A 25,508-nucleotide genomic window follows, 5' to 3' on the forward strand; every position below is an offset into this window, starting at 1 on the left:
CAAGCAGTAATAGCAAAAATGCACCTGACGGTTTCGGCCCTTTAATGAACCTTAATCGTGGCATACCTCTTACCACAAGTAAACAGCACCAGTTTCTATCCTATACCTACCCGTAACACCCTAAACATATTGGGGGGGGGGGGGGGGGGGAATTCAATTGTTATTTTTGGCAGCCAGCAGACGGGACCCAATGGAGATATTCAACTGTAGCTCCGTTCGGCCGCGGGCACCAGCATATCAGCGCGCATCCCCCCATGCGAGTTAAGTGACCCGTTTCAGTCCTCAAATGGTACTTTTCGCATTGCGCCCATTAGATTGGTCAGGTTTAGACATTTTATGCAGCTCAACTCGAACTCTCTCTGCACGGTCAGTGTGAAAAAACAAACTATTGAATAGCACCCCATGATCTCCCATCACTTTAGACAGGAAATCAGGCACGTAAAACAATTGAACTCCCCCAATGGGGTTGATTGTGGCTAAGGGAAGGCAGAACAGTCTGACATTTGACATTAGGTCGCATTTAATATATGTTCTATGAGATTTTGTGTCAGGCAGTAAACATGAGGGGTCAGGTTAGGGAAGTGGGGATCAGGGAAATTGTTCTAGTCTAGATAGATGATTGTGTATGTTCTTGCAAGCATTTTTGGATTTTAAGACAGGTCCGCCATAGACACATCAGGGTGCCAGTACCATACACACAGAAGGGCGCCCGTACCACACAGGCAGGCAGCAAGGCGCCCGTACCACACAGGCAGGCAGCAAGGCGCCCGTGCCACACACGCAGTAAGGCACCAGTTGCACATATTTTCATGTAGTCTTACAGTGGGGCAAAAAAGTATTTGGACAGCCACCGATTGTGCAAGTTGACCCACTTAAAAAGATGAGAGAGGTCTGTAATTTCCAACATAGGTACACTTCAACTGTGAGAGACAGAATCTAAAAAATAAAAAAACAGGAAATCGCATTGTATGATTTTTAAACAATTTACTTGTATATTCTTGTGGAAAATAAATACTTGGACACCTACCAAGCAGCAAGATTTCTGGCTCTCACAGACCTGTTACTTCTTCTTTAAGAAGCTTTTCTATCCTCTACTCGTTACCTGTATTAATGGCACCTGTTTGAACTGGTTAGGTGTATAAAAGACACTTGTCCACACCTTCAAACAGTCAAGACTGCTACCTCTCCACCATGTCCAAGACCAGAGAGCTGTCTAATGACACCAGGGACAAAATTGTAGAGCTGCACAAGGCTGGGATGAGCTACTCGACAATAGGCAAGCAGCTTGGTGAGAAGAGATCAACTGTTGGCGCAATTATTAAAAAATGGAAGAAATACAAGATCACTGACAATCTCCATGCAAGATCTCACCTCGTGGGGTATCAACGATCTTGAGAACGGTGAGGAATCAGCCCAGAACTACACGGGGGTAACTGGTCAATGACCTCAAGAGAGCTGGGACCACAGTCACAAAGGTTACCATTAGTAACACACTACGTCGTCATGGATTGAAATCCGTCAGCGCCCGAAAGGTCCCCCTGCTTAAGCCAGCACATGTCCAGGCCCGTCTCAAGTTTGCCAGTGACCATCAGGATGATCCAGAGGAGGATTGGCAGAATGTAATGTGGTCAGATGAGAGCAAAATCGAACTTTTTGGTATAAACTCCACTCGCCATGTTTGGAGGGAGAAGAATGATGAATGGCATCCCAAGAATACCATACCCACTGTGAAGCATGGGGGTGGAAACATCATGCTTTGGGGTTGCTTTTCTGCAAAGTGGACAGGACTACTGATCCGTATTAAGAAGAGGATGAATGGGGCCATGTATCGTGAGATTTTGGGCAAAAACCTCCTTCCCTCAGTAAGAGCATTGACGATGGAACGTAGCTGGGTCTTCCAGCATGACAATGACCCCAAACACACCGCCCGGGCAACTAAGGAGTGGCTCCGTAAGAAGCATTTCAAGGTCCTGGAGTGGCCTAGCCAGTCTCCAGACCTCAACCTAATAGAAAATCTGTGGAGGGAGTTGAAAGTCCGTGTTGCCCGGCGACAGCCCCAAAACATGACAGGTCTAGAGAAGATCTGCATGGAAGAGTGGGCCATAATACCTGCTACAGTGTGTGCAAACCTGGTCAAGAACTACAGGAATCGTTTGACCTCTGTAATTGCCAACCAAGGTTATATTACAAAGTATTGAGTTAAACTTTTCAATTGTCTATATATTTATTTTTCGCAAGAATATACAAATAAATTGTTTAAAAATCATACAATGTGATTTCCTATTTTTTTTTTCCAGATTCTGTCTCTCACAGTTGAAGTGTACCTATGATGGAAATTACAGACCTCTCTCATCTTTACAAGTGGATCAACTTGCACAATCTGTGGCTGTCCAAATACTTTTTTGCCCCACTGTATATCTGGACATGATTTGCAGAAAATAAATGTCTTAGTACTTGCATTTATAAATATGAGTGGACGATCCTATATTTCATGTTGCATTCTAAAAATGCAGTAATGAGGAACTTTGTTTTGAAGAAAGGTTTGCACAGCAACTCAGTGTTAGTACAGTATAACTATATATACATTGCTCAGGACAATGTTGAATCAACAATTCTATTTTCATTTTGAGAGCTTACACAACACACTCCGATTAGCTATACTGGCATTTAGTAGACTATTGTTGTACTCACAATATGTGCCGCTGATGGTTTAGTACTCTGTTTCTATACGGGTGACTATTCGGAGCATTGGGGGGTAATTCGGAGTTGATCGCAGCAGCAAGTTTGTTAGCAATTGGGCAAAACCATGTGCACTGCAGGGGGACAGATATAACATGTGCAGAAAGAGTTGGATTTGGGTGGGGTGTATTCAAACTGAAATCTAAATTGCAGTGTTAAAATAAAGCAGCCAGTATTTACCCTGCACAGAAACGAAATAACCCACCCAAATCTAACTCTCTCTGCAAATGTTATATCTGCGCCACCTGCAGTGCACATGGTTTTGCCCAATTGCTAACAAACTTGCTGCTGCGATCAACTCAGAATTACCACCAATATGTCTATACTTTCCTCTTCAGCACTTCACAGTGACCGTAGAGGGAGAAGCTTGATCGTCATATACATACAGCTTTTTAAATGATTGTGAGTGCTCAGGTTACCTCCATTTCCCCAAACAGTAGGTCTGACATTGTGTTGTGCAAAGGCATGGTTAGTGTCTAGGCAGCACAAATATTCCACAGTACCCATAGAGCTGGCTCCTATGATTTTATGTATTATAACTTAGTTAATAGAGCCTTCTGAAGCTTAGGCGACTCCTGACTAGTTGCTTATTACCTCTGAAAAGTCACTAGTAAAATCAGCATATTTCCTCCAATACTGAAGCCATGGCATCTCAATATATATCCAATCCAAAAATATACTGGTAGATTCATTGGCTTCTGACAAAATGAACCCTAACGTGAATGTGTGTGCATGAAAATGTGCTAGGGAATATAGATTGTGTGCTCTACTGGGACAGGGACTCGTGTGAATTGTCAAATATTCTCTGTAAAGCGCTGCGGAATATGTGTGCGATATATAAATAACTGGTAATAATAAATAAAATAATCCATCTTAGTATTAGTAAATACGCAGCAGGTTTATGTTAGGCATACTTACACCAGATACATGTACACAACTAGGCCATAAGAACGAGAAAAGTTTACTAACATTTATTTTACAAGCGAAAATCACATTCAATATCAGGATTGAAGAAAACAGAAAAAAAAGCCATATAAAACACAGAAGGCAATATCCCCCTTCTCATAAACAAATAAAAATGAAAAAATATGGGCATAAAAAAAAAAAAAACTATTAACCCCCCCCCCCCCAAAAAAAAATAAATAATAATAATAATAATAATAATAATAACATAATCTAGGTACTAGCAATGAAGAAAGCTTCAAACGCGAATCAGCCAATCAGATGTAGCTAGCTCACACTGCATGACCATCGTCATGTAGGGGATGTAGTCACTAGGTCGCAATTTACAAAATCGACACCACTGTCGGCATTGTTAAAAATTCGACCAGCAGAATAACGACATTAGGGTTAGGCTTCAGGGGAGGGAGGTTAGATTAGGGGTCTGACCCAGAAGTGACGATCCCATGACTGCTAGGACCCAGAAGCTGCCTTTGCCATCAGATGCAGGGGACCGCTGGGCCACCAGGAATGACATGTCGATATTGCATCAGTGTCTACATGGTCAATGTCTATATTGTAAATGCATTCATATGAAAAAAAGAAAACATTTTTGCGAAAAACATTGTGTTTAGTATGCATTATTGTATTGATTAAATACCTACTGTGATTTCCTCTACTGTAGGTACCTCTAAGAGAATATTTCTAACCAACGATGAAATAAGATAAGTATTTTTATTTGCAAGATAGCCCCCTACTGGTCTTTCACTAAACGATTCTATTATATATAATGTGTGCATTATATATATATATATATATATATATATATATATATATATATATACATACATACACACACACACACACACACACACATATATACATACACACACACATATATAGATATATATATATATATATACACACACACACACACACACTCATATATATATATTCATTAAAAAAAAGGCAACTACAGTATCCTGTAGGGTAAGGCCATACATAGCGGGCAGGCAGGTCCCGTTCTGAATAACCCGCTTGGCCAGAAGGAGCCTGCACACGGGCACCTACACATATGCAACGGTGCCGCCGGCACCGGATCCAACCGCAGCATGCTGCGGTTGGGCCGGATGACAGGACAGTTGGATTTTAATGTGAATACATACATTTCAATGTATGTGTTCACACAGTGCAGCTATGCACTGTGTTCTATTGAAATCCCGTGCATCACTGGCCGGATCCTGTTCTGCGGCATCCAACAGAACAGGATCCGTGTGCACACAAAACCCCCCCTCCTGGTACAAAACAAAAAAAGATTCTAGAATGTAAGGGTAGATTTCATGTACACAATACTGGACACTGGTCCTAAAATTACATTACAGGTTGAGTCTCCCTTATCCAAAATGCTTGGGACCAGAGGTACTTTGGATATGGGATTTTTCCGTATTTTGGAATAATTGCATACCATAGTGAGATATCATGACGATGGGACCTAAATCTAAGCACAGAATGCATTTATGTTACATATACACCTTATACACACAGCCTGAAGGTCATTTTAGCCAATATTTTTTATAACTTTGTGCATTAAGCAAAGTGTGTCTACATTCACACAATTCATTTATGTTTCATATACACCTTATACACACAGCCTGAAGGTCATTTAATACAATATATTTAATAACTTTGTGTATTAAACAAAGTTTGTGTACATTGAGACATCAAAAAACAAAGGTTTCACTATCTCACTCTCACTCAAAAAAGTCTGTATTTCGGAATATATGGATATGGGATACTCAACCTGTACCAGTGTACAGAGAATTTTGTTCATACAGACCAAATAATGTTAAAAAAACAACAAACCCCCCCCCCCCAAGCTTATAACAAAGTTTGCAGGGTATAATTTTGGGCTGAATAAATAAAGCATGACCAGCAGTTGCTAGATAAGCAAGACTGACATCATCTATGATGTTGCACAATTATATGTGTTATTTGAAGTACATTGTTGCAGTACCCGATGCTTGCAGAATTCCTTACAAAAACACACAATAGGATTTAGCAGGACAGGAGACAGATTTAGTTATGTTTCAACAGTATCTTCACGCATCACTGCCTATGTCCAATTTAATATATTAGAAAACCTCAAGCATAGAGGACATGAACTGCCAAAGTGAAACTTTAACATCCTCCCTGCCGCCCCCACCTCATCAATACACTCCACCACCAGCAAAACAATGCCACGGGATACAGAGACCGATAAAAGAGATGAAATGAGCTCATTTATACTCACAAGTGACTGAACCAAAATAGTGAAGCAGCTTTTCTGTAAATCCTCAGGCAAATTGGCAAAGCTTCTCTCAGACCAACATTTCACAAAATATTTCTCAATCCACCTAATTAAGAAACAAACCACAACAGTCATTTTTCATATATTAAATAATATATCCCTTACCTTAGCTTAAAGAAATCATTTAGTAGCCAACAGACACGGATCCCTGATACATACACAGAGTGGTCCCCTCTTACGGAGCAAGAGGGCCCCAGGTGAGAAACAACCACTATCACACTGGAGCAATGCACTATGTAGAGGACATGTGTTTTGATACATACTACAGGATGTAGTTATGTGACCGGCAGTCTCCTACGCAACCCCATACTACACCTAAACATTACACCAACTGGATCCTTTCCTCCACTGCTTCCAGATCTACTTGTGTACTTACCTCATACACGAGGTATATAATGGTTCCTCCCCCAAGGAATAAGCAATAGAAAGACATTCTAACACCGACTGCTGCATTCCAACTACAGGCTGAAACAAAACAAACAAAGCATTTTAACACAAATTATAATAATCCCTGTCCCGCTGTTACAATGCATCTAAATTATTTATGAAGTAAACATCCCAACAAAAATCGATATGGTAAACATTATCTGCAACAAATATTGTTGTTCTTCCCCTGCTATGTTCACAACACAAAAGTGTTCATGCAATGGTTTCCTTCCTACAGGTCCAGCTCAAGAAACAAGATTATTGTTAGTAGGAAACAAAGACCATCTGTAGTTCTCAAAGCCCAACACTCCCCTAACATGTTTACTAGCAAAGCAAAGCGCAATGTAGTCTACAAAGGATGCACATTCTGCTTACACGTACTGTATAATAACATAAGGTATTTATAACACTAAGGGGGTATCCAATTAGCCGTGATAAAGCGGTTTTGCAATATTTTATCGCATTTGCAATAACTCAGTATCTAATTAGCAGCGAAAAGTCTTCATAGGGTTTATTGCGAATTTCTCTTCACCATCTCTGAACAGGTGATAAGTGGTTCAAAATCCCTATTTTAAAGCTAAAAATATAGGGATTTGATTCAGAACCCCTGGGTCACCACCCTGAATGACTGATTAGGCACTTAGATGGTTTTAATTATTTTTAATTGGCCAATAATTGCGTAATTTTGGGGGGCAAAAAAATGCATAGTGATAGAAATTGAGGTACAAGGTATGGGACAGGTATATTGGGCTGCTTTATGAGTGGGACAAGTGTTTTTAGACTTGCAGGTAGGAGTAATCGGTCCATTTCCACTTTTTTATTTTTAAAGTCCCATAAAATGACCAAAACATATACTTATACTCATTTTTATGTACCCCAAATTTAATAAGAGCACTTATTTTGCTGGAAAAAAAAACCCAATTTCTATAATTTTTTTGTGAAAAAATGTATATAAACAGCCATTTGACACAATTTAATAACACCAAATAGTTTTATTATGGCCATTAGTAGACTACTATAAAGTTTTCCTATTTTTTTTTACTTTTTGGGGGGTACAGGCAGACTTGGCCATTTTCTCCTACACTTATCTTTTGCCAGCTAGAATTATGGCGCAAATCCAGTAATCGCCATTTTGAAATAGGACAGGTGCGAAGTCTACAATAAGCTGATATTTCAGGAGATAGTCGAGATAACTTTAGTCAAGACCACGGCTAACTGGATACCCCCCAAAATATACTTCTAATGAAGAATACGCATTTTCACAAATATCTCTATAAAATCTTTTTAAGTAATCTGTGTGTAAAGCACAACTTCTTACCCTATGTATCACCACACGACAAACATGGGCCTCTGATGATCAAACTGAACTGTCATAACCCTTTTTTAGCTATCCTACTTTATACTTATTTCTCCTTGTAATTAATATACTATCATTAATTTGTTCAAGAATGTACTGTAACTTTTAAAAAATTAAACACTTTATTAGTAAATACCTGAAAATAGGATTTTAATTACCTACCGGTAAATCCTTTGCTCATAGTCTGTAGAGGATCCTGGGGTCCACATTAGTACCATGGGGTATAGACGGGTCCACTAGGAGCCACTAGTACTTTAAGAGTTTGAGAGTGTGGGCTGGCAACCTCCCTCTATGCCCCTCCTACCAGACTGTCTAGAAACTGTGCCCGAGGAGACGGACAACTTCGAGAGAAGGATTTTACACAGACAGTGGCGAGATTCACACCAGCTCACACATATAAGGCAAACCAAACTAACCAGCTTGAAAAAACTCAGCAACTGCTGAACAAGATTACTTAAAACAGTACTTAACCAAGAGTAAACAGTACTGAACTAAGTAAACACTGCAGGATCACGAAGCGCTGGGTGGGCGCCCAGCATCCTCTACGGACTACTTTTTTTTTTTTCTTACGCCCTAGAGGATGCTGGGGTCCACATTAGTAACATGGGGATGTACCAAAGCTCCCAGAACGGGAGGGAGAGCGCGGAGGCTCCTGCAGAACTGATTGACCAAACTTCAGGTCCTCAGAGGCAAAAGTATCAAACCTGTAAAACTTAGCAAACGTGTTCGACGCAGACCAAGTAGCCGCTCGGCAAAGCTGTAAAGCAGAGACACCCCGGACAGCCGCCCAGGAAGAACCCACCTTACAAGTAGAGTGGGCCTTAACAGACGTAGGACACGACAATCCAGGGAGGCTGGATATGCAGAACCCCTTTCAAGAAAGTCTGAACCTCACGGAGGGAAGCCAGCTGTTTCTGGAAAAAAAAATAGATAAGGCCGAAATCGGGACCTTCACGGATCCCAACCTCAGGCCCATATCCACACCTGCTTGCAGGAAGAGGAGAAACTGTCCCAGTTGAAACTCCACCGTAGGAAACTTCTTGGATTCACACCAAGAGACATACTTTTTTCAAATGCGACAGTAATGTTTGGATGTTACTCCTTTCCTAGCCTGTATCAGGGTAGGAATAACCTTGCTCGGAATGCCCTTCCGAGCTAATATCTGGCGTTCAACTTCCATGCCGTCAAACGTAGCCGCAATAAGTCTTGATCAGCAAAAGGCCCATGTTGCAGAAGGTCCTACCGAAGAGGAAGAGGCCTCAGATCTTCCAGCAGAAGACCCAGATCATCTGCATACCAAGCCCTTCCTGGCCAGTCCAGAGCAATGAGGATTGCCTGAACTCTTGCTCTCCTTATGAGTTTTAGAACTCTTGGAATGAGTGGAAGTGGAGGAAACACGTACAAAGACTGGAACCCCCACGGAGTCACTAGGGTGTCACGGCTGGCGGGTCCCTTGACCTGAAACAATAACTCCGAAGCATCTTGTTGAGGCGGGAGGCCATCATGTCGATTTTAGGTACACCCCAAAGATCCGTTACCTCTGTGAACACCTCCGGATGGAGTCCCGACTCTCCTGGATGAAGATCGTGTCTGCTGAGGAAGTCCGCTTCCCAGTTGTCTACTCCCGGAATGAAGATTGCCGACAGCGCCACCGCGTGCTTTTCTTGGTAACTCTGCCATTGCAGCTCTGCTCTTCATTCAGCCCTGTTGGTATATGTAGGCCGCCGTCGTTACATTGTCAGACTGCACTTGAATGGCTTGATCTCGAAGAAGATAAGCTGCTTGGAGAAGACTGTTGTAGACGGCTCTTAGTTCCAGAATGTTTATTTGAAGACTGGATTCCAGGCTTGACCACCTTTCTTGGAAGGTTTCCCTCTGAGTGACTGCGCCCCAGCCCCGGAGACTTGCTTCCGTGGTAAGAAGGACCCAGTCCTGAATCCCGAACCTGCGGCCCTCCAGAAGGTGAGGCATTTGCAGCCACCAGAGGAGTGAAATACTGGCTTCCGGCGACAGACGTATCCTCTGGTGCATGTGTAGGTGAGAACCTGACCATTTGTCTAGGAGATCCAGTTGGAAGGACCAAGCATGAAACCTTCCGTACTGCAAAGCCTTGTAGGAGGCAACTATCTTTCCCAGAAGGCGAATGCACTGATGAACAGATACCCGGGTTGGCTTCAGGACATCCCGGACCATTGTTTGAATCGCCAACGCTTTCTACCCCGGCAGAAACAACCTCTGCACTTCGGTGTCGAGAATCATTCCCAGAAAAGACAATCTCCTTGTCGGCTCCAAATGTGACTTTGGAAGGTTCAGGATCCAACCGTGTTCCCTGAGCAGAGGAGTCGTGAGAACAATGGACTGCAACAATGTCTCCCGAGACGATGCCTTTATCAGCAGATCGTCCAGATATGGGATTATGTTCACCCCCTGACTGCGGAGGAAAACCATCATCTCGGTGCTGTGGAGAGGCCGAATGGCAGTGCCTGAAATTGATAGCGACTATCAACAGTGCAAATCTGAGATAAGCCTGGCGTGGTGGCCAAATCGGAATGTGGAGGTACGTATCCTTGATATCCAGGGATACCAGGAAGTCTCCCTCCTCTAGACCTGAAATCACTGCTCTGAGAGACTCCATTTTGAATTTGAACACCCTAAGGTAAGGGTTCAACGATTTCAAGTTCAAAATTGGTCTAACCGAACCATCCGGTTTCGGTACTACGAAAAGGTTTGAATAACCACCCTTGTTTTGCATATGAGGTGGAACTGGGACAATGACCTGTGACTTTTCCAATTTTAGGATGGCTTCCCATAGGACAGCAGTCTGTCAGCAAAGCTGGCAAGCCTGATTTGAAGAATTGGTGAGGCGGGAGTTTTTGAAACTCCAGTCTGTACCCCTGAGACACAATATCCTGTACCCAGGGATCCAGGCCGGACGACACCCAGACGTGTCTGAAACGTCAGAGGCTCGCACCCACCAGCCCGTTCTCCAGGCTGTGCCATTCACCGTCATGCTGAGGATTTTGAGGAACCAGAAGCAGGTTTCTGGTCCTGGGAGCCTGCGGGTGCAGGCTTTTTGGATTTTGCACGACCACCTCTAAAGAAAGTGGTAGGAGGCTTGGACATTTTTACCTTAGCGGTCCAAAAGGACTGCGACACATCTGAAGAAAATGGTTTCTTCATAGAAGGTGTAGCAGAGTCCCTGGACATGGCTATGTGAGACAACAAACATCCCCCCCACACACACAGGGAAATGTCAGACACAGTTCCTCCCCAAGTATGCCAGAGAGAGACACAGAGATTGGAGCCAACCCACACACAGCGCTTTCTGAGGTAGATATAAAACAACTACCTAGCGCTTACTGTGTACCTTAATAGACTACACAGTATGTACACAGCCCCCCCCCCCCCTCTACAACCCCCTGGTACCGCATAGGATAGCTGGAGTTGCCTGGAGGGACAGCTCTACATGTCAGCGTCTCTGTATAGGATCTGCAGGTAGGAAAATGGCGCTGAACGCTGCTGGGTCTGCTCTGAGGAGAAGCTCCGCCCCCTGAACATGGTGCTGCTTCCCGCTCTTCAATTCTTTATACTGGCCTGAGGATTTCTGCTGGCAGTGTAACCTAGGTCCCTGACAGGCTTGCTGACCAGGGTAGGGTATAGGCGCTGGCTCAGGGCACCCCTCACAGCACCGCACTATGTACCGCTGAGCATCCGGAGCGCAGTTAATACTGCACTCCCACCCAGTTGCCACCATTCACACTGGCTCCCCGTTTGCTGAGGGGGCCGGTGACTCACTCGCCACCGGAATCTTCTGGCTTTGTCAGGGGGTGGCGGCATACTGCGGGAGTGAGTGGTCGCCTGGGGCGGCTAACGATCATCACCCTCAGGAGCTAATGTCCTGTCAGCGGAGATAGTGGCTTAAAACCCCTCAGGGCGGACACTACCCCCCCCCCCCCCCCTCCTAAGACCCACGGAGCACGGAGGCTGCTGGCAACAGCCTCCCTGTGCCTAACTTAACACTTAGAAAAATAATAAAACTAAAGAAGCTCTAGGAACTACCCTAGCTGTGACCGGCTCCTCCGGGCACAGTTTCTAAACTGAGTCTGGTAGGAAGGGCATAGAGGGAGGAGACAGCCCACACTCTCAAACTCTTAAAGTGCCAATGGCTCCAGGTGGATCAGTCTATACCCCATGGTACTAATGTGGATCCCAGCATCCTCTAGGGCGTAAGAAAAAACGAGATTTATGGTAAGAACTTACCGTTGTTAAATCTTTCTGCGAGGTACACTGGGCTCCACAGGGAATATCATCAGGGTTTAGAGTAGGATCTTGATCTGAGGCACCAGCAGGCTTAAAGGTTTGACTGTTCCCAAGATGCACAGTGGCGCCTGCTCTAAATCCCCGCCTCCGTGCACAGGAACTCCGTTTTTGTTAACCAGTCCAATGCAGTAGCAGGTAAGAGAGACGGCAATCGTTAGTAGCCACATACACCACACACTCACGACAGGAGAGGGTGTCAGCGGCTAATGCCATACCAACCCAAAGAAGCTAAGTGCGTCAGGGTGGGCGCCCTGTGGAGCACAGTGTACCTTGCAAAAAGATTTAACAGAAAGTTCTTACCATAAATCTTGTTTTCTGCTGTGGGATACACTAGGCTCCACAGGGAATAACATCGGGGATGTCCTAAAGCAGTTCCTTATGGGAGGGGACGCACTGTAGCGGGCACAAGAACCTGGCGTCCAAAGGAAGCATCCTGGGAGACGAAGTATCGAAGGCATAGAACCTTATGAACGTGTTCACTGAGGACCACGTAGTCGCCTTGCACAATTGTTCAAGGGTCGCACCACGGCGGGCCGCCTAAGAAGGTCCAACAGACCAAGTAGAATGGGCCTTAATGGTAGCAGGAGCTGGAAGACCAGCCTGTACATAAGACTGGGCAATCACATTCTAATCCATCTGGCCAATGTCTGCTTATTAGCAGGACAGCCACGTTTGTGAAAACCAAACAGTACAAAGAGAGATTCAGACTTCCGAATGAAGTAGTTCTCTTCACATAGATATGGAGAGCCCGTACCACATCCAAAGACCGCTCTCCGGAAGACAACTCCGGAGAATCAAAGTCAGGAACCACAATCTCATGGTTAAGGTGGAATGAAGACACCACCTTAGGTAGGTAACCAGGGCATGTTCTAAGAACTGCCCGATCACGGAAAAATCAGATAGGGGGCCTTACAGGAAAAGACACCCAAGTCTGAAACGCATCTAGCAGAAGCAATGGCTAGTGGAAACAAGACCTTAAGATAAAGCCACTTAAGATCCGCGGAAGCAAGAGGTTCAAATGGAGATTCTTGCAAGGCCTACAAAACCACCAACAAATTCCAAGGGGCCACAGGCGGGACATAAGGAGGCTAAATGCGCAACACACCCTGAGTGAAGGTATAAACATCAGGCAGAGATGCAATTTTTCTCTGAAACCATACCGACAACGCAGAAATATGAACCTTGAGGGAGGCCAGACGAAGACCTAAGTCCAGGCCTTGCTGTAGAAAAGCCAAAAGTTTGGCTGTACTAAACTTGTAAGCATCATGATTGTTATTCGCGCACCAAGCAAAGAATTCCAGACCCTATGGTAAATCCGAGCAGAAGCCGGCTTACGGGCCTTCAACATAGTTTGAATGACCGCCTCCAAAAAAACCTTTGGTCCTCAGTACGGAAGCCTCAAGAGCCACACCATCAAAGCAAGTCGGGCAAAATCCTGGTAGACACAAGGGCCCTGAACGAGGAGGTCTGGTCATTGTGGAAGTAGAAGGGGACGCTCTAACGAGAGGCCCTGGAGGTCTGAGAACCAATGCCGCCTGGGCCACGCGGGAGCAATCAGAAGCAGTATGCCTCCTTCTTGTTTGAACTTCTTTATCACTCTGGGCAGTAGAGACACTGGAGGGAACACATATTCCATGGGATTGCCAGTGCGTCCACGAACGCTGCTAGAGGATCCCTTGTTCTTGCTCCGAAGACCAGAACCTTGTGGTTGTGTCGAGAGGCCATCAGATCTACATCTGGAGTGCCCCACTTGTCCACGAGGAGTTGAAATACTTCTGGATGGAGGCTCCACTCCCCGGCGTGCATGTCCTGACGACTAAGAAAGTCTGCTTCCCAGTTGAGGACACACGGAATGAACACCGCCGATATGGCTGGCAGATGGCGTTCCGCCCATTGAAGAATCCTTGATACTTCCCTCATTGCCATGGGCTTCGAGTACCACCTTGATGATTTATGTACGCTACCGTGGTGGCGTTGTCCGACTGTACCTGAACCGGTCTGTTCTGAATTAAATGCTGGGCCAGGTTCAGCACGTTGAACACCGCCTGCAGTTCCAGAATGTTTAATCGGGAGGCAAGACTCCTCTTTGGTCCACCGACCCTGAAGGGGAGTGTTTCTCCAACACCACACCCCAGCCTCTCAGACTGGCATCTGTCGTCAGAAGGACCCAGTTGGAGATCCAGAAGGGACGACCCCCGCTCAAACGTCGGTCCTGCAGCCACCAGCTCAGTGACAGACGGACTTCCAGAGGCAAGGAGATCATGTGAGACCTGATCCGGTGAGGCAGGCTGTCCCATTTGGCAAGAATCAGTTTCTGCAGAGGGCGTAAATGGAATTGAGCATACTCCACCATGTCGAAAGCAGACACCATGAGACCTAGCACTTGCATCGCCGAATGTATTGACACTTGCGGACGAGGTAGGAAGTATTGAATCTTGTCCAGAAGCTTTAGGACCTTCTCCTGAGACAAGAACAACCGCTGGCTGTGGGTGTCCAACACGCTCCCAGGTGCACCATGCTCTGCGCAGGAACCAGGGAAGATTTCTTCCAGTTGATGAGCCACCCGAAAGCTTGCAGAAACTGGATGGTCAGATCCACATGGCGTAGGAAAACTTCTGGGGAATTTGCCAGGATCAACAACTCGTCCAGATACGGTAGGATCCCTACCCCTCGACGGTGGAGTACAGCTGTCATTACCACCATAACCTTGGTGAAAATACGCGGAGCCGTGGTCAAGCCAAAAGAGAACACCCGAAATTGGTAATGGAGGTTGCCCACTGCAAACCTCAGGTACTGCTGATGTGACATTGCAATGGGAATATGCAGGTAAGCATCCTGTATGTCCGGGGAGACCATATAATCCCCAGGTTCCAAGGCCAGAACAATAAAGCGAAGGGTTTCCATGCGAAACTTGGAAACCCTGACAATTTTGTTCAAGGACTTGAGGTTGAGAATGGGCCAGGAGGAACCATTCGGTTTCGGGACTAGGAACATTGGTGAATAGTACACCTTGCCTCTCTGAGTCAGAGGTACTTGTACTACCACTCCTGTGTCCAGGAGGGATTGTACCACAGACTGAAAGGTGATTGCCTTCACTGGGTCAGATGGAAGATCTGATAGGCAAAATCGATGAGGGGGACCTTTCTTGAATGATACGGCGTAACCTCGAGTGACGACTTCCCGTACCCAGGCATCGGAAGTGGTCTTCAACCATTCCTGGGTATACCCTAGAAGTCGGCCCCCCTTCCCGGGATCCCCCAGGCGGAGGCCCACCCTGTCATACGACAGGCTTGTCCCTTTTGGAAGCAGGCTGACGGGCAGCCCAGGCCCGTTTGGGTTTGGACTTAGCAAGTTTGGAAGTGCGAAAGTGTTTTGGGTACGCCTGACCTTTTGCTTTTCCTGGAGGACGAAAGGAACGAGAGGAAGTACTCTTGGCCTTCGGCGCCGAAGGAGCAGTACTAGGCAGACATGTCGTTTTAGCAGAAGCAAAGTCAGCCACTATCTTGTTGAGGTCTTCTCCAAAAAGAATGTCTCCCTTAAATGGGAGCACCTCCAGGGTTTTCTTGGAGTCCAGATCTAAGTACCATGACCGCAACCAAATAATCCGGCGAGACAGGACAGATGTAGTAGAAGCCTTGGCCGCCAGAATACCGGCATCAGAGGCCGCCTCCTTCACATAATGAGAAGCTGTGACAATATACGACAGACATTGTCTAGCGTGATCAGAAGCATTGGAATGCAACTCTGCCTCCAATTCCCGGGCCCACGCCTCAATGCCCTCTACAGCCCAAGTTGCTGCAATAGTGGGCCTATGCGCAGTACCAGTTAGGGTGTAAATCGCCTTTAAACAACCCTCCACATGCTTATCCGTCGGTTCCTTCAGAGATGTGACGGTAGTCACAGGCAGAGCTGAGGATACTACCAGCCACGCCACCTGCGAATCCACTGGCGGGGGAGTCTCCCAATTTTTACTTAGCTCCACAGCAAGAGGATAGCGAGCCAGCATCTTCTTGTGAGGTGTGAATTTCTTACCTGAAGTTTCCCAGAATTCCTGACGTATGTCAGCTAAGTGGTCAGAGTGAGGTAAAACTTGCTTAACCACTTTCTTACGTTTGAACCTGTCCGGTTTCTTAGGCTCTGCGTTATCAGTGATATGAAGAATCATCCTGATCGCCTCCAACAAGTCAGGAACATCCATCTGTGAACCAGCCTCCCCATCAGAACTATCCCGATCAGAATCTGAGGGGTCAGTATAGACACCATCCTCATCAGATGAAGTGTCTGGGACAGTGGTAGACTGTGAGGAAGAAATGGCCCGTTTAGATGACCCCTTGGTCGTAGGCGGGCGAGAGTCAGATTTCTTTTTAGTCAGCGACTGGTTTAATTGCTGTAACTGATTGGAGATTTGATCTGCCCAGGGCGGATTAACTGCAGGGACCATAATCTGTTGTACTGGCACAGGAGGTCCCATAGGGGGCGTAAGTTTTGTTACAAGCATAGTTAATAACAAGGAAAATGTAGCCCAAGGTGGGACATTTTGAACCCCCATTGCCACTATTCCACTGGGGGGTAGGGAAACCCTAGAACCTGAACTCTCTGCTGCCAAGTTTTCCTCAAACATGCCTGCAGCGTCACCTCCACACACTGTGGGATCAGCTCCAGCTCTGTTGCCCCCTGTAGCCGACATATCTGAAAGCACAATCTCAGGCAACACGGTACAATATCAGCAGCAATATACCCGACAAGCACCCACTGTGCAGCTAATATACTCCGCAACAGGGAATTCAAGAGGTATATGGTGACTAAAAATCACAAAGAAAAATACACAATGAGTATATCTTGTGAGACGCCTATATCAGATAATAAACCTGACGCACTGAGCCCCCTCAGGTCATAGAATATAGGGATAGCAATCTGAGTGAGACACACGAAATGGAGGTCACACAGCAGCTAAATGCACACACATATAGGGGGTCATTCCGAGTTGATCGTAGCTCTGCTAAATTTAGCACAGCTACGGTCATCTTTCCTGACATGCGGGGGGACGCCCCGCATGTCAGTGCCAGCCCCCCCCCGCAGAAGTGCAAAAGCATTGCACAGCGGCGAGATGCCTTTGCACTTCAGGAGTAGCTCCCGACCAGCGCAGCTTTAGCGTGCTGGCCGGGAGCTACTCCTTGATCCCCGGACCGCAGCGGCTGCGTACGATGTCACGAAGCCGCTGCGGCCCGCCCCCCGTTCGGTCCGGCCACGCCTGCTTTGGCCGGACCGCGCCTACGAAACGGCGGCCAAACGCCGTTTCGCCCCCTCCCCTAAAACAGCGAGCGGGTCGGAATGACCCCCATAGTCACAATGTACAATGCAGAAATTTTAGCATGCAATAAAACTGCACTGGACTAGCAATACAAAGTAATACTCAGTATAGCTATATAATTAGTAGATATATCAGTGCACAGTAAAGACTGGATGTATATCACAGGGTAATTGTACTATATAACCCTGACCAAAAGCACTGTTTAACTAACACTGTCAACAGACATGTAGAATACTTAAGTGTCTTGTAAAATGCACAGGGCTGACATGCAGGCGGCTTTAGAAAGGAGGATTTGCCCAAACAGTCCCAGGAACAGTGCTGCTCTGTGTAATGGCGCCCAAACACTGACTGGGAGTGAGGGAGAGAGATATATGCAGCTCCAGAGCGGGAACATTACTGTAAATGGCGCCCTGGGGCTGGGGCTACAGGTCCAAGCCTTATCCCCCTGCTGGACCTCACCACTGGTACTATGGGCTGTAATAAAAACGTTTTTTATGAAAGAAAAACCGACCTGTGCCCTTGCCCTGGTGCTTTAGTGGAGTCCCTACCCAACCACAGTATCACCGGCCGCGCCGGACCTCGATTTCAGCAGGACCCGCCTAGGGGACCCACTTACCTCCTCCCTGAGTGTGGCCACGCGATCCAGGAGAACTTCAGCGAGTGTGTGACTAACGTGGAGCAAACCGGAGCCTCCGCTGTAAGTACCCGGCAACCAGGGCGCGGGAGTATACAGCGCCGCTGGGGCAGGTGATGGAGCTGCAGCAGGAGATGTCAGACTGACATCCATCACTGCAGCAGCCCTTGAAGTCTTCTGTCTTCGCTTAGAAAAGCTCTTCTCAGGGCTGCTGTAGCAGCCCACCTGTTGTATGCCTGCTTACTGCATGGCACCAACTACAAAACGGAGTTCCTGTGCACGGAGGCGGGGTTATAGAGGAGGCGGCGCTGTGCATCTTGGGAACAGTCAAAGCTTTGAGACTGTTGGTGCCTCGGATCAAGATCCTACTCTACACCCTGATGTTCTTCCCTGTGGAGCCCAGTGTAACCCGCAGCAGAAATACATTTTATAATTCAAAAGTGAAAAAAATAGTATTTTGGTACCTACCCGTAAATCCTTTTCTCTTCGTCCGTAGAGGATGCTGGGGTCCACATTAGTACCATGGGGTACAGACGGGTCCACCAGGAGCCATTGGCACTTTAAGAGTTTGAGAGTGTGGGCTGGCTCCTCCCTCTATGCCCCTCCTATCAGACTCAGTTTAGAAACTGTGCCCCGAGGAGACGACATACTTCAAGAGAAGGATTACACACAGATAGTGGTGAGATTCAAACCAGCTCAAACATACAAGGCATGTCAAGACAACTAGCTTGAACAACTCAGCAACAGCTGAAACATTACTTACCAAGTAACAATGCAGTACTCAACTAAAACTAAGTTGTTATTTGGTTCAGTACAATTGCAGGAAAACGAAGCGCTGGGCGGGCGCCCAGCATCCTATATGGACTACGAGAAAAGGATTTACTGGTATGTACCAAAATCCTATTTTCTCTTACGTCCTAGAGGATTCTGTGGTCCACATTAGTACCATGGGGATGTACCAGAGCTCCCAGAACGGGAGGGAGAGCGCGGAGGCTCCTGCAGAACTGATTGACTGAACTTCAGATCATCAGAGGCCAAAGTATCGAACTTGTAGAACTTTGCAAACGTATTCGACACAGACCAAGTTGCAGCTCAGCAAAGTTGCACTGCCTAGACGCCCCAGGCAGCCACCCAGGAAGACCCCACCTTCCGAGTAGAGTGGGCCTTAACAGACATTGGACACTGTAGTCCTGCCGTAGAATAAGCGTGCTGGATAGTGAACCGAATCCAGCGAGAAATAGTCTGCTTAGAAGCAGGACACCCAATTTTCTATCATATAGGACAAACAGAGTCAGACTTCCTGTGACGAGAAGTACTCTTCACATAAATCTTCAGAGCCCTCACGACATCCAAGGACTTTGAAGTAATTGAGGAGTCAGTAGCCACTGGCACCACAATAGGTTGGTTGATATGAAATGCCGACACAACCTTTGGAAGAAACTGCTAACGAGTCCGGAGCTCAGCTCTATCTTCGTGATAGATCAAGTAAGGGCTTTTACAGGATAAAGCCCCCAGCTCGGAGACACATCTAGCAGAAGCTAAGGCCAACAAAGTGCCCGCCTTCCATGTAAGAAATTTGAGCTCCACCTCCTGTAGAGGCTCAAACCAATCCGACTGGAGGAACTGCAACACCACGTTAAGGTCCCATGGCGCCGTAGGCGGTACAAAGGGAGGTTGGATACGCAGAACTCCCTTCAAACAGGTCTGAACCTCAGGGAGGGCAGCCATTTACTTCTGAAAAAAAATGGATAAGGCTGAAATTTGGACCTTCACACATCCCAACCTCAGACCCATATCCACTCCTGCTTGCAGGAAGAGGAGGAAACGTCGCAGTTGAAAATCCACCGCAGGAAACTTCTTGGACTCACACCAAGAAACATATTTCTTCCAAATACGATGGTAATGTTTTGACGTTACCCCTTTCCTAGCCTGTATGAGGGTAGGAATAACTTTCTTTGGGATGCCCTACCGAGCAAGAATCAGGCGCTCAACTTCCATGCCGTCAAACGTAGCCGCGGTAAGTCTTACAGCAGGTCCTCCCGAAGAGGAAGAGGCCTCGGCTCTTCTAGCAGTAGAATTAGAAGGTCCGCGTACCAAGCCCTTCTTGGCCAATCTGGGGCAATGAGGATCACTTGAACCCTTGTTCTCCTTATGAGTTTTAGGATTCTTGGGGTGAGTGGGAGTGGTGGAAACACGTACACTGACTGGAACACCCACGGAGACACCAGGGCGTTCACTGCCACTGTCTGTGGGTCCCTCGACCCGGAACAATACCGCCGAAGCTTCTTGTTGAGACGAGAGGGCATCATGTCTATTTGGGGCAATCCCCAAAGATCTGTTATTTCCTTGAAAACCTCTGGATGGAGATCGTGTCTGCTGAGGAAGTCTGCTTCCCAGTTGTCTACTCCTTGAATGTAGATGACTGACAGCGCTAACGCGTGTTTTTCTGTCCAGAGGAGTATTCTCGTCACCTCTGATATTGCCGCTCTGCTCTTCGTTCCGCCCTGTCGGATTATGTAAGCCACTGCTGTTACGTTGACAGACTGCACTTGGATGGCCCGATTTCTCAGAAGAGGGGCCGCCTGAAGAAGACCGTTGTAGATGGCTCTTAGTTCCAGGATGTTGATGGGCAGGCCGGCTTCCAGGCTTGACCACCGTCCTTGGAAGGTTACTCCTTGGGTGACTGCTCCCCAGCCCGGAGGCTCGCATCTGTTGTTAGCAGGACCCAGTCCTGAATCCCGAACCTGCGGCCTTCTAGGAGGTGAGGCAATTGGAGCCACCAGAGGAGAGAAATCCTTGCCTTTGGCGACAGACAAATTCTCTGATGCATGTGGAGGTGAGATCCCGATGACTTGTCCAGGAGATCAAGTTGGAAGGGCCGCGCATGGAACCTCCCGTACTGGAGAGCCTCGTAGGAGGCCACCATCTTTCCCAATAGGCGAATGCATTGATGAACAGACACCCGGGGTGGCTTCAAGACCTCCCGGACCATGGATTGTATCACCAACGCCTTGTTCCGCGGAAGAAACACCCGCTGCACTTCCGTATCCAGGATCATTCCCAGAAATGACAATCTCTGGGTAGGTTCCAAATGTGACTTTGGAAAATTCTGAATCCACCCGTGACTCTGGAGCAGTCGCGTTGTGAGAACAATGGACTGCAGCAGCTTCTCCTTGGACGATGCCTTTATCAGGAGATCGTCCAGATAAGGGATGATGTTCACATCCTGCTTGCGGAGTAGTATCATCATTTCCGCCATCACCTTAGTAAACACCCTTGGTGCTGTGGAGAGGCCGAATGGCAGGGCCAGGAACTGAAAATGACAGTCCAGGAGTGCGAATCGGAGATAAGCCTGATGCGGCAGCCAGATTGGAATGTGAAGGTACGCATCCTTGATATCCAGTGATACCAGGAATTCCCCCTCTTCCAGACCTGATATCACCGCCCTGATAGACTCCATCTTGATCTTGAACTCCTTAAGAAAGGGGTTCAATGATTTTAGGTTCAGAATGGGCATGACCGAACCATCCGGTTTCGGTACCACGAAAAGGTTTGAATAGTAACCTTTGGTCAGCATGTGAGGTGGCACCGGCACAATGACCTGTGCCTCCACCAGCTTTTGGACAGCGTCTTGAAGCACTGTGCTGTCCTCCAACAGAGGTGGCAAGCCCGACTTGAAAAAACGATGAGGAGGGAGACTTTGAAAATCCAGCCTGTATCCCTAAGACATAATATCTACTACACCCAGGGATCCAGGCCGGACGATACCCAGACATGACAGAACTGTTTGAGTCTCGCTCCCACTAGCCCCACCTCCGGGCCGTGACGACCACCGTCATGCGGAGGACTTTGGGGTACCTGAAGCAGGCTTTTGTTCCTGGGAACCTGCAGCGGCAGGTTTCTTGGACTTATCCTTACCTCCCCTAAAGAAGGTATTGGATGATCTGGCCTTTCTAGGCTTGTTGGGCAGAAAGGACTGCTGCGCAGCTGAGGAGAAGGATTTCTTCGGAGCAGGTTATGCTGAAGGAAGGAACGGAGACTTACCCGCTGTAGCGGTGGATATCCACGCGTCTAGAGCTTCCCCAAAGAGAGCATGACCTGTATAGGGTAGCGACTCCACACTTCTTCTGGATTCCGCGTCGGCCGACCACTGGCGGAGCCACAGTCCCCGACGAGCTGAAAGAGACATGGAAGAAATTCCCGAAGCCATGGAACCCAGGTCTTACATGGATTCTACCATAAAACCTGCAGAATCATGAATGCTGCGTAAATACAATGCAACGTCATCCCTATCCATTGTATCCCAATCCTAAAGCAAGGTAGCCGACCATTTCACTATTGCCCGTGCAATCCATGCACTATGTAATAGTGGGACGTAATATGGCCCCTGTAGCAGTGTACATTGATTTAAGCGTGTTATCAATTTTCCCATCTGTCAGCTCCTTTAAGGCGGTAGATCCCGGAACAGGTAAAACCACCTTTTTTGAGTGTCTGGATACAGATGCGTCAACAATCGGCGGGTTTTCCCACCTTTTCCTATCCTCCTCAGGGAAAGGAAAAGCCACCAGAATCCTCTTAGGGATCTGAAACTTCTTTTCAGGGTTTTTACCCATGCTTTTTCAAATATAGCATTCAGCTCCTTTGACGCAGGTTAGGTTAGCGAGGCTTTCTTATTTTCAGTGAAAAAAGCCTCCTCAACCTGCTCAGGTGTGGTATAATTTACATTTAACACATCCCTGATAGCCTCTATCAACAATTGCACCCCCCTTGCAAGAGATGCGGACCCCCGCAACACATCCCCATCACCACCTGTAGTGTCAGAATCGGTATTCGTGTCGTCTTGTGTGACATGCACAAGCGCACGTTTGTGGGGGTATAGAGCGGGGTGTTCTGAGGTACCAGACACAGGCCATACTGCCATAGAGCTTTGTAATACCTGGGTTGCAGATTCATTACTAGCAACCCTGTCAGAAATCTGAGAAATCCAAGTTTTGATAGAGGAAAACAACTCTGGTTCCCTTGCTGGTATCTGTGCTAAACCAGTGCTAGCCTGATTACATGGAATGGGATCATCCTGGGAGGATAAATCCTCTGCTGCATATGACACAGTGTCTCTGGACATAGCTAAAGGAGACCACCAAACACTCCACACACACACACACACACACACACACACACACGTGGGGGCAGACAGAGTTACCCCCCAAGAATGGCAAGAGAGAGACAGAGATTGAAGCCAACCCACACACAGCACTTTGTAGCGGAGAAACCCCTTGTCAGCGCTGTGCTCCTTAATAGGACACACAGTCTAATCACAGCCTCCCTCCCTTCTACAGCCCCCTGGTACAGTGTACAGTAAGCTGGAGTTGCTGTGGAGGGACCTGAAATTTCCTCTCAGTGCTTGCAGGTAGGAAAATGGCGCTGGAACGCTGCTGGGTCCGCTCTGAGGAGAAGCTCTGCCCCGTTAATGGCGCGGTCTTCCCGCTCTTCAGATGATTATACTTGCCTGAGGAAAGTTGCTGGCTGAGATCCCTGGACCCCGACAGGCTTGCTGACCAGTGTGGGGGGTAAGCGCTAGCCCAGGGCGCACCTCACAGCGCCGCACTATGTGCCTCTGGTACCATCCCAGGAGCGCGGTTAATACCGCGCTCTCTCCCCATTGCCGCCATCTTCACACTGGCCCCCCGCTTGCTAGGGGGTCTGTGACTAACTCACCACTCTCTTCTGGCTCTGTAAGGGGTCTGCGGCATGCTGCTGGGGCGAGTGGTTCCCCTGTGGCGGAGACCGATCAGACCCCTCTGGAGCTCAGTGTCCAGTCAGCGGAGTCAGTGGCTCAGACCCCGCAGACCGGACACTGCTCCCCCCCTTAGTCCCTCGCTGCAGGCAGGCTGTTGACAACAGCCTCCTGTAAAAAAATAAAACTTTACTAGAAAAGCTTAGGAGAGCTCCCCTAGCTGTTACCGGTTCCTCCGGGCACATTTTCTAAACTGAGTCTGGTAGGAAGGGCATAGAGGGAGGAGCCAGCCCACACTCTCAAACTCTTAAAGTGCCAATGGCTCCTGGTGGACCAGTCTATACCCCATGGTACTAATGTGGACCCCCAGCATTCTCTAGGACGTAAGAGAAATAGAATTCGTTGAAGAGAATTCCCAAACCTAATACTGGGAGTGGCGCACAGAAAGATGCAGCAGCTGGACAGAACTTGTAGCAGAACACAGACTGGCAGAGCAGCATGATAGAACCTGGCAGCAGAGGAGGAAAAAAAACAGCTGGACAGAACCTGCCAGCAGAGCATACAAGGACAGAGCAATTGAGAAAAGAGCATTTGGAAAGAAAAGGAGCAGATTCCAGGAGAAGAGAAGCACAACAGAACCTGAAACCAGAGCACAAAAGGACATATCAGCAGGACAGAACCTGGTAGAGCGGCAATTAAGATAGGAGCGGAACACAGGAGGATAAAAGCTGGGAGCGGAGCACAGGAGGACAGAAGCTGGAAGAGCAGTTGCACTCTGTTTTCATTGTGGTATTTGTGTATGTGAGAGCGGTATGTCCATGGCAAGTAATCTTGTCACATATACGGACCTTTAGAAGTTAGTTAGATGTGCTAACCATAATGATTTTTTTCATGGGGCAGACTATGGGGTATATGCAATTAGCGGCGAATCGCGACAATTTTTCGGCCGTTTTCTAATTCGACACAATTCGACCGTCTAATTTCGGCAAGTGGGTGCCGAAATTGACCATATTCAATAAAAAACGGATTCGACAGTCCCGCTGACAAAAAACGGCCGATTTGACGGATTTTGTTCAGATTTTTAAAAAACGGGAAAAACCCCGAAAAAAAATTGCGTGGGGTCCCCCCTCCAAAGCATAACCAGCCTCGGGCTCTTCGAGCTTGTCCTGGTTCTAAAAATCCGGGGGAAAATGGACAGGGGATCCCCCGTATTTTTAAAACCAGCACCGGGCTCTGCGCCTGGTGCAAAAAATACGGGGGACAAAAAGAGTAGGGGTCCCCTGTATTTTTTACACCAGCATCGGGCTCCACTAGCTGGACAGATAATGCCACAGCCGGGGGTCACTTTTATACAGCGCCCTGCGGCCGTGGCATTAAATATCCAACTAGTCACCCCTGGCCGGGGTACCCTGGGGGAGTGGGGACCCCTTCAATCAAGGGGTCCCCCCCAGCCACCCAAGGGCCAGGGGTGAAGCCCGAGGCTGTCCCCCCCATCCATGGGCTGCGGATGGGGGGCTGATAGCCTTGAGAAAATGACAAGAATATTGTTTTTTCCTGTAGTACTACAAGTCCCAGCAAGCCTCCCCCGCAAGCTGGTACTTTAAGAACCACAAGTACCAGCATGCGAGAGAAAAACGGGACCGCTGGTACCTGTAGTACTACTGGAAAAAAAATACCCAAATAAAAACAGGAGACACACAC

At 47.4% G+C, this 25,508-nt stretch overlaps 1 protein-coding gene across 5 annotated transcripts in view; it reads right to left on the reverse strand.

Annotated features, from left to right (window-relative positions):
• The window catches only part of BTBD8 (BTB domain containing 8), a 329,622-nt gene that overhangs the window by 137,597 nt on the left and 166,517 nt on the right, over positions 1 to 25,508 (reverse strand). For all 5 annotated transcript variants that reach the window (XM_063939895.1, XM_063939894.1, XM_063939893.1 and 2 more), the window contains exons 8-9: positions 6,402 to 6,490; positions 5,969 to 6,071 (exon numbers count right to left, since the gene is read on the reverse strand). In XM_063939895.1, coding sequence (XP_063795965.1) covers positions 5,969 to 6,071; positions 6,402 to 6,490 — 192 coding nt within the window. The remainder of the gene's footprint in view (positions 1 to 5,968; positions 6,072 to 6,401; positions 6,491 to 25,508) is intronic.

Source organism: Pseudophryne corroboree, chromosome 9 (assembly GCF_028390025.1).
Source record: "Pseudophryne corroboree isolate aPseCor3 chromosome 9, aPseCor3.hap2, whole genome shotgun sequence".
Classification (NCBI taxonomy): Eukaryota; Metazoa; Chordata; class Amphibia; order Anura; family Myobatrachidae; genus Pseudophryne; species Pseudophryne corroboree.